The following is a 10,621-nucleotide window of genomic DNA, read 5'->3' as shown; positions in this document are numbered from 1 at the left end:
CTAGATTGCTGCCAGTGATTATGCACTGTACCCTGGCACTCTTACTGGTATTCTACCTGTCATCCCAAATTAATTGTAAGGGCTACCTTCTGCCCATGGACCAACACACACATTTTATTTAAAATCAGTGGGTCGTGCCTGCTGCGAGCTGGAGGCTGATATTTGACTCTAAGCTTTTTATGTCATTAGATAAACAGAATTTGTTACAGTATTACTGAACAACTTCACGATAATGTTAGACTTCCTTCCCATTCTTAAACAATAATATATACAGTCATTGAAAAGTGAACGTTTGCATCTTTTGAACCACTTTGTATATACTGTGAGTATACCAGCTCTTGGCAGGTTTGCTATATAATGCTACAAATTTGAAATTCTGTTGTATTCAGAAAACTTGAATGTACAGTTATGTAGGACAAAGATGATACTTTTTATTTAGCTAGATGCAATATATTGTTTATATTGCCATTCAGTTGTTGCCAAGATTATAGAATAACACTGTATATATAGATGCTAAAATACTATGATTATGAGCATGAAATAAAATCCTATATAGAACAGAATATTATTTCTTGTTGTGTTAAAACATTTCTTTTATTATCTTTTTTTAAAAGGTGGCATTTGATAGGCTAAATCTGAACATTTTGTAAACAACTACAATTTATTCTAATTGTATTTTTAAAAAGTAATGCGCAAATACACCCAGCATCATATATTTCCTGGTATATTAGTCCATTATAATCAGTTCAGCAAAAAATTTTCCGCAATATATAAACAGACTAGAACTACGTTCACCTGAGTTTTCAGTTGTTTCACTCTGTCAGTATCTGAAGCAAAATTATCTCCTACTCAAAGTTTTCTGAGTGATGGATTTTAGCAGCAAGGGTTCCCTGAGATAGCTGCAATGATTATAACATTTTGAAAACAGTCCTAGTTCCTGTGCAGGACAGCTAGCAGTCTGACACAAGTTGAATGAGAATTGTCCTTTACAAAATTGACATTTCCAGGGGAGAAAAAAAGATGAGTCCTTTTCACTTTCTCCTGTTCATTCTGAGACTATGACCTGCTGTATCTCAATGGGCTGTAATCCATTTATTGCATGTGGTGGTGGGAATAGAGAGTTAGACATCTCAGCTGGGCTGACTGAACCTGAGTCACTCTGAACTGAGCCTCCACTGCCATCAAACTGAGAGATTTTCTTCTTGATCATTTTCCTCTCCTTGGCTCGGCGATTCTGAAACCAGATTTTCACCTGAAATGTTATAAACAGTGTATGTTTAATTCTGATAAGTAGTTAGAGTGGTGTACAATAACATTAGCAACAGAAAGGGAAAAATTACCTTTAAGGAGTGAAAAAGCTATGTTTATTATGCAACCATATTATAGCTAATAGAAACTTTATTTCTTTCTCATGTCTGCCCACGTTATAGATATTTTTGTGTTTTAATTAGAACTACAGCAACATAGGAATTACCTTATTCGAAAAGACCAGAGGTCCCTCTACTCCACTATCTTTTCTCTGACAGTGGCCAGTACTAGATGTTTCTGAGGAACGTGCAATTATGGAATATGTCCATAAGAGAAGTTTCTTTCTATTCCATTAATTAGAGGTTGATTTATGTCCTGAAGCATGAGAGTTTATTACCTTTCACACTTAAAAAAACCCCCAAAACTATTTAACAAAAGGTGGATGTTCACTTTTTTTAATCTTGCTCTGCTCTTGACTTCAATGATATCTAGTGACAGTAAGTTCCACAGACTAATGATGCATATAAAAAGATTTCACTTTTATCAGTTTTAAATCTGCTGCCTTTTCAATTTAATTGTGTATTACCACATGGTCTACCTTCACCATATCATTCATTTATCATCTTGTATACCTCTCTTATGTCCCCACTGATACATTTCAGAGCCTCCTGTGTTTTTGCTACATTCCTTTAGATAGGTGACCAGAGCTGAAGGCTGTATTGCATGTGAGCATGTAACATTTATATAATGGCATTATAATAATTTCAGTATTTTCCATGACATTCCTTATGCATTCTACCATTTCTCTTCCTTTATAGATATTGATGATAATAACAACAACTCATATAATGTTTTTCACTGGTAGAACTCAAAACACTTTACAATGGAGGTCATTTACATTATCACCATTATATATACAAGTGGAGAAACTGAATCAAAGTGATAAGCAGCATTTAGATATGTATGTGATGTGTGTTTTAGAAATGCTAATAGATAATTACAAATTTTGTCAAAATTTTACTAGCAATAAAATTAAAGTCCACATTAATAAAAAGCACAGATTGCCATTCACAAACAGGGCTCCTTTATATAAGAGAAAAGTAACTGAACATAATAGAGGACTAATTGCTGGTTCTAGGCAGTGGCACTGATTACTTCAGAAATCTCCTTAGTGTAATGTAGGTAGGCTGGTTTACACTATGTATTCCTCAAAATCCAATGCCTAGTTTTAAAATTGAACATCTATGCATCATTACCCCCCTTTTTTTCTTTAGCGATCTCATTCTACTCCATGTTGTCTCTTAGTCTGCATGTGGAGGAAGAGGAGGCAACTAAAGAAGGAGACTATTCAAAAGAGCTGAATATGTTTACTCAGAAGAGAACTAAAAAGAAAAATCTCTAGATCTGCCCAGACAGGGAAGAGGCACTCTGGTCACTAAAGTATTGGAGAGGTGATAGTTTTTTCAATATTAACAAATCCTGTCTCCTCCTACTGACTTCAGCAGAACCTGTAAAGTTCTGTTGTACAAGGAGGGGTGGGATTCTGGGACCCCTTACACTAGTTTATATCTCCCGCACACCATAGAGCTGTGCTCCGCAGGTGCTGGATCCAATCTAGTGATTTCTGGGGGGAATTCCCCACCCTGAATACCTATAGATTTCCCCTAAACAGTGTCTATATACTTTGGCTCAATTGCAGGGAAACATCCATATTCAGGACAGCACTTAATCATGTGCTTAATGTTAGAGATAAATGTAAGTGTGTGCTGGAGTGATTTCCTGAATTAGGGCCCTGAGCTGTGCATAGGGATAAGAATTTGGCCCTAAAACTTCTGGTTTAAAGTAACCTGTGTGCTACCTATGAAATGTAAAGCATTGGTGAAAAAACTGCTGCCTATCCAGGGGTATGTAAGACCCTCAGTCCAGGCACTGAACTCACATAGATCAAAGGCAGATATGGCCCACAGAAATAATATTAATAAATCAAAACCAAAAAATACATAGACATGTTTTATTGCTATTTGCATTCTCCATTTTCATTCTGTCTGCTGATAGCTGAACTGAGCGTGATGCTGTAGATCTCTTCTGGGTCACCATTTTGTTGCGACTTCAAGAATGAAGCAAAATGGAGAATGCCATAGTTATAACGGACAGAACTAAAACAATGTTATGTTATGTTAAACTGGGTCTTTTTAAAATTCCAGCTGTGTACATGTGGTTAGCTGGCGTGTAGGCAAGAAAAAGTGCTTTTCCATGCCTGTGGTTTGAGGTTAATTCCTTATGGTTAGTTATTCAAACTTTTCCCACATAGTAACCAGAGAAAACATATATGACTCCAGGTTTTTATGTTAAATTGGCTGTTATTTATTTGTATTTAGCATATTCTACAGCTCCTATAGCCATGGCAGCTACATTGCTGCAACCAATCAACTGTGTCTTGGTCCTATGTTACTTATAGAACATCAGCACTGAATTCATTGGCTTATCATCTCTGATACTACCATTAATAGGACCTGGCCTGTAAATATGAAATATATAGAAAATCTTGTATTTGCTCCGTTTACCTGTCTCTCAGATAGTCCCAGGTTTGCTGCAAGTTCAGACTTCCTCCTTATTGTAATGTATCTGTTGCAATGAAACTCCTTCTCTAATTCTAGTCTCTGATGATCTGTGTAAACAACTCGGTACTTTTCCTTTGTTCTTGTTTTACCTGTTTAAGAAACACATGTATTTTAATACTTTGACTATAGCATCTTCCATCTGAGGATCTCAAAGAACTTTATAGACATTAATGAATTCAGCCTCACATTACCCATATGGGATTATTTTCTCTGTTACAGATTTGGAAACTGAGGTGCAGAGCGGTTAAGTGACTTACCCAGAGTCACACAGTGTGTCTATAGCATAGCTGTGAGCAGAATCCAGATCTCCTTATATCTATGCTTTAACTAATGCTTTCTTTCTGTTCCATTATTGCTCTAGGGGAGTCATTTCTTCATAATTTTCCCTAATTACTTTTTGTTACTAATACATGCAAAATAATCAGCAATCAAAATTATTTCTCAAAGTAAATATCCTATGCCACCTTTCTTCTGAGAGGATCCTAAAGCACTTAATACAAATTATGTGATGTAAATGTATAAATTGTTGGTGTTTGCTATCTTCTGCCCCAAAGGCTGCTGTATTTCACTGCCAGGTGAAGTGATGCCTGTGGTCTTTGTGTGTGCATATGCATACATATACATCACGGGAGTAACTTCCCCCAGCACTAAAATTCAGCCATCATCTGTTTTTTTTAGAAACATGCTCTAATTCCATGTCTGGTTGAGATGTACAACCAAGGTATCATAAGAAATAAATTTGGCCCTAAGACATTGGTTTCACATCTCTTTCAAACATAGAATTAAAGAAATGTTCTACTAAAAAACAGATAGTAAATATGTTTTTTATCAATGACCTTGTTCAGTTCTAGGGCACAAATATCAATTCAATAACATTTAATTAGAATTACCTGCAAAATAAAGGCCCAGGTTTGCAGCGTACTGAATGCCTCTTGAGCTTGATATTATGGGTACAGAGTGCCTTCAATTGCTATTGGGAATTGAAGGCACATGGTAAAATGCTGGACCAGGCCCTAACATTAGTGTACAAAAACGATTTCAATGTCACCCCATCCCAAAACAAAATCAGACAAAAGATGCTCATAAGTATGCTGGATTAATATTATTACCATGTCTATTACTTGGTGTTTGGAAGATAAGCTTTCATTTTCTGTTGGTAAGATTATCAGATGTTAATACAGAGAGGTCATTCTGTAATGTATTTGTTCTCTTTAGCACTTTCCAAAGTTGATTGGGAAGGGTGGTGTGTTTGGTGTGTGGTGTTTTGTTTTGTTTTTTTTGTAAAATCCTTCTGATCTTCCCAGGTTGTTTTTGATGTGAGGGTTTTTTGGGACAAACTGTAGGACAAAGACTCCTTTAAAGTGGTTCCCTAAACTCCATTGAGGTGTTAAGATGAAGCACACGCCACACAAAAGAGCTACAAGAAGATCTTATCAAGAACCTCTTTCACATTCAGAAACACAGCCAATTGGTTTGGAATTTACAAGCCCTAAACAAATGTCAGACTCTCTTTCATCTCAGGAAAAAAAGAAAGGGACAGAAATAGATGAAGGAATATTTCTTTTGCTCATGGCTTTTTAATTTGTAGACTACAGCATGGCTGATTTGTACCTGGTGGTTTATTTAAAGTTACACAATTTAGGGTGATTCCCTAAACCCAATATTACTTTAAATAGGAAATGTTTCTATCACTAAAAGTCACATTTATTGGTGATGTTAGTTTGTTGAATATTTCAACCCATATTTTGCTTTTCTTAGGATGGCTAAAGTCCTGGCTTTGAAATATTTGCCTTAAGTGATGGGTGTTCTGTTAACAGTGGTCTAACTATTATGTTCCAATTACATTTTAAGCCATTAGTCTAACTTGTGAAAACAAGAGTTTCAACAGGGTTATTCTAACTTTTCCATAATCAGTAAATATAACCAAGATTCGAGGGGGTAGGATAGAAGGAACAGTTTATCCCATTCCACTTGGCCATAAAATTCACAGAGCATTTCTTCTGAAGACAATAAAGCTAGGAGAAGGCCTCTTTATTTGCTGTGAAAATCATCACCCTTTCCGGCAATATAACTCCTGAAGAAAAGAGGGAGAAGGAAGAGACAGGGCTGCATATCAAAGCAGAGAGAAGTGTTAAAAGGGTCTGTTGCCTCAATATGACAGATAGGCCTCAAAATCCAAGACAATGTAGCCCAGGGAAAAAATAGATGTCACAACTGGATTACAAAGTGAAATAAATTAGCATTAGAACTGGTACCTGGCCCTTTTCCTCATGGCTTCTTTCCTATTTCATTTTCCAACAGATTTTTATTGTGGTGACATCTGAACTAATTGTACATCGTGATCTATCTAAACACACACATATCTATATAACATGTGTATAATATGTCGAAACAGAAAACGTGTCTGAGGCTTGTTCCTGCAAGCCAGGCATGAATAATCTTTACTCTTAATAATCCCACTGAACTCCATGCTGATATTTTTGTGAATGTGGTTTGCCAGATTGCTCCCCCTACAATTTCCACATGCACTTCTTTGGCGGTTTGAAATACATTCTCTGGACCTCTGTACAAATGTGCCTTCCTTCCTCCCTCCGTTCCCCTTCCACCCCTCGCAGAATATAAGAGAAGGAAACACTGAGTTTCATTTTATACCATTACTTGAATTGGTTTAAAAATAAATTGGATTTAAGGTCTAATCCTACACCATTAAAATCAACAGGGATTTTGTTTTTGACTCCAGCGAAAACAGGATCAAATCTTGAGGAAATAGGGATGTGTTCCTTTTTGTTTGTGGCACCCTGTCTTGAAAGGCATACAGCTTGATTCAATTTGCATTTTTAAAAAATTCTTGTTGCATAATTCATAGATTCATAGATATTTAGGTCAGAAGGGACCATTATGATCATCTAGTCTGACCTCCTGCACAACGCAGGCCACAGAATTTCACCCACCACTCCTGCGAAAAACCTCTCATCTATGTCTGAGCTATTGAAGTCTTCAAATCGTGGTTTAAAGACTTCAAGGAGCAGAGAATCCTCCAGCAAGTGACCCACGCCCCATGCTGCAGAGGAAGGCGAAAAACCTCCAGGGCCTCTTCCAATCTGCCCTGGAGGAAAATTCCTTCCCGACCCCAAATATGGCGATCAGCTAAACCCTGAGCATATGGGCAAGATTCACCAGTCAGATACTACAGAAATAATGTGTTTCTTATTTTTAAAACCCCAACATAATTGCACTGTAGCTTTTGAAGAATGGAATTTAACATTTTCTTTGAAAATACAGTTTTAGAGGACTATATAATATGTAATTGTTTATACAAAAATATATTAATAATTACATTTCAAAGAGTCCATTATATTGGAAAGTATCAAATCATAATTTTCTTGCAGCATTTTTTTCCTGAGAATTGGTTTGGTGAGTTATCACTTTTAATGGTTTTGCTTTGGATGCAACTGAATTTAAAATATATCCAGCAAAATGTAGTATTTTGCTACAGTATGTACTGTACAAAATATATTGTCAAAATTTAATGCATTAAGTAGAAGAAGAGACTTTGACATTATTTTTGTAATCCCTGCTGATATCTTCCGCACTGCATTTAGGAAAGTTCCCGCATTTCATTTCATTTAATACATTTTGGCCCCAATCATGCAAAGACTTACATGTGCTGAAATAAAGTTGAGTTATATCAGACTACTCACAATGAGTAAAATTAAGTACATATGAAATCTTTGTAGGTCAGGGCCATATATTTCAGATATAGTTTCTTAACAATGAAATAGTCTTGGAAGAATAGTGATAGAAATCTTATTCCTAGAGTCATTTAAAACTAGACTGGACAGAGCTCTAGTTAATACATATGGGGGAGCAGTTCTACACTGGTAGAGGTGGATATGATGACTCAGCAGGCTTTTTCCTTCTTTGATTTCTTTAATTCTATAGAAGATGGAATGTTTTAAGTTCTTCTTATTGCAATATCTTCTAGAGAAAGCATTGAACAGTTAGCCTATATGATTCCCATTTAATTTTATCTCCTTTGCGTTTAGGTTTTTTTTTCTTTTTTTTAAATGTAGAGACTTTTTAGCAAATTGTTAAAACTGTATTTACATTTGGACTATTACTAGGGACATGTGTGGGACTAATAACATTAACTACCTTTTACATTCAATATTTTCCTTTTAAAAAAAAAAAAATCAAGCTTGGTGAAATCTTGTTTGGACTGTGTTATATATACATCTCACACGATATACTTCATTTTCCCAAATAGAATTTATTTTTCACAAGATTAAGACATTTTTGGACCTGATCCTGTTAGGTTCTGAGTGAACTCAAACTATTGAAGTCAAATGGGAGAGTTGAAGGTGCTCAACACCTCAAAAGATTGGGCCCTGGGAAGCTAAAGCCCTGATCAGGCAAAAACTTACCTGCTTAACTGTCCCTTAAATTGAGTCTATTCACAGGCCTCAATTCAAAGTCCATTTCTGTTCACAAAGCATGTGTTAGGTACTTTGCTGAATAAAGATGGCCTTAAGCATCTGCTTAAATGCTTGGCTGAATTGGGGCTTCAGTGCATTAAAATTAAGCCTGTGTATAAGTCTTTACAAGGTCTGGGCCTATTAATGGCTTCCGATGTTGGTAAACTTTTAAGTACTGTATGGAACTCGGCTTCCTGATTTTTTGTATCTATTTCATTCCTTAAACATACTAGTTCAATTAGAATTCAGTGGAGTTACATCAAGGATGAATTTTGTCCCATTGCCCTTTAATTCAGTCGCACCAGCTCTTTTGAGTCCATCCAACTCTTACATCCGTTTTACATGAATGAACTCTTGATTTGCACAAGAGAATGTGAGGAGAAAACCAGACCCTATTAATATGCCTAGTTTTGAGGAACCATGTACGTATGGACATATACAGGCTCCAAATGGACACTCTGTGATATCTGAAGACTGGCTTAGGTTTATTTTTAATTTTTAACAAAAATGAAATATAAAATAAACATGGACATTTTGGCTGAAAAACAATTGCAAAACTAATCTTGTTCTTGAGTGACTAGTAGCCATCTGTAACTGAATTTATGTATCCTGTAAGATTGTTCCAGTTGTAACTGCCCTTCTTTCCTTAGGCCATTTTCTTTGATGGTGTGTAACACACACTTACTATTTTTAACCTTAACAATAGATTTAGCAGCTGGCAGGCCTTGCTACACATAATCTACACCCAGCTGATCTACACAGAAAGGGTCTTCTGGCATGCAGCTTGTCACAAAATCGAGCACATCAAGCTCTGACAGTTTGAACAAGGGAGGTTTTTAAATGTCTAACTGTAACACATAACAAAATCCTGCTGAACAAGGAGATACTTTTAAAAACAACTAAAAAGAAAACCAAACCGAAATGAGAAGCTCTCCTTTTGTTGGGACTTGTCATGTCTGCAAAAAAATTTATACAATCAATAAAATCATAATTAAGGCTGATCGCTTGCCAGGGATGTATCTACTCAATTGATAAATCCACTAAGTGAAATAAAAAATATACTAACCAGGAGAAAATGGCTTAATCATCATAGTTGGAGGGGCCTAAACTGAATTCTCTTTTAAAGAATTGTTGAAAGAATAAAGCCAAACTGAAGATGTCAAAACATTTATTGCTCAATAGCTAGCAAGATAGTAACATAGTATTTTTGCAAATATGACTATTAAAAGTAAGTACATTTAACACTTTCTCATAAAACTTATTAAATGACTTTTCTTTTAGTTAAATATTTTTTGTTATGAATACTGTTTTCTGCATGTACATTAATAATATTTTGTCTACAATACATTTTATCCAAAAGGATCTTAAAGTGCATTACAGACTGTATGTGCAAAGATCATGTTATAGTTTGTGAAATGTAGCCAGATCTAAGGTAGAACACAGCAGCCATTCCACACAAGCAACATTAAAAAACATTTATAAGAGAAAAGTGAAACTAGTACGAATTCAGTTCAAACTGTATTTATAAAGTGCTACATTAAATATAATGAGCAATCCAGCTAGGTATGAGATCCAATTAAGACTCTCTATAAATGAGACCAGTGAAAGATAATAGAAAATGTTTTAGAGGGTTGAAAGTTCACTTACCTGCAGTAGTAGATTGCGTTTTTCTCATCCATTCATAAGAGCCGTGCTTTTGACTGTTGGGAGAGATTTGCTCTGCATTAATTGTATCTACAGGAGGTAAAACTCCAGATCCAGCAGGATGCAGGGAATTGTAATCAGTAGAGCTGTAGGAGACCTGCCCAGGAGACGAGCCATTGATTTGTGCAGCAGTAACTATGCTGGAGGGTCCTGGGCCATAAGTATTCCAGTCTTCCCTTTGCGTGCCATAGTGGGATCCCCAACCTCCTGAAGACTGTCCATGGTTGTCCATGCTTGGCACATGATGATATCCCATGTAATCTGAATAGGATGGAGTGGAGACAAAATTTTGCACTGGTAGGTTGTTGTTGCACCTTACGGATCCTGGATACATGCTGGTTTCTTTATCCAAAAGATAACTTACGTACATGATGGTTGCAACTGGTGAAAGAACTTTGTTAAGACATCCTGTTCATCAATGTTTTCTTTCACTCTTTAAAAAAAAAATTGTATTCCTGATCTTAATAAATGATATTCTACTTGGAATCTTCTAACTCATCCTGTATTATCAACAACTGTTTTTACCAGGTGCTGGTGGTAATGGTTTACCAAGATCTTGTCTGACGTCAGGGT

General features: G+C 36.0%; 1 protein-coding gene across 1 annotated transcript; it reads right to left on the bottom strand.

The window, feature by feature from the left end:
- Window positions 1-1,045: 1,045 nt before the first annotated feature.
- On the bottom strand, window positions 1,046-10,418 carry CDX4 (caudal type homeobox 4). Its single transcript, XM_074963149.1, has 3 exons — window positions 9,992-10,418; window positions 3,813-3,958; window positions 1,046-1,252 (listed from the first exon to the last, which is right to left on the bottom strand). Exons 1-3 carry the CDS (start codon window positions 10,416-10,418, stop codon window positions 1,046-1,048), a joined length of 780 nt encoding a protein of 259 aa, XP_074819250.1.
- Window positions 10,419-10,621: the final 203 nt, after the last annotated feature.

This window comes from Natator depressus, chromosome 9, assembly GCF_965152275.1.
Source record: "Natator depressus isolate rNatDep1 chromosome 9, rNatDep2.hap1, whole genome shotgun sequence".
NCBI lineage: Eukaryota > Metazoa > Chordata > Testudines > Cheloniidae > Natator > Natator depressus.
Note: the sequence above shows the minus strand (reverse complement) of the source record. Positions and strands in the feature narration are given on the sequence as shown.

Excerpts from the sequence above, each read along its gene's own strand:
- CDX4 (XM_074963149.1), bottom strand. The coding sequence starts at position 10,418 with ATGTACGTAAGTTATCTTTTGGATAAAGAAACCAGCATGTATCCAGGA. Across the intron at positions 3,959-9,991 it reads AACGCAATCTACTACTGCAG|GTAAAACAAGAACAAAGGAA; the intron begins GTAAGTGAACTT and ends TTTCTTAAACAG. Across the intron at positions 1,253-3,812 it reads TGGGACTATCTGAGAGACAG|GTGAAAATCTGGTTTCAGAA; the intron begins GTAAACGGAGCA and ends ATAACATTTCAG.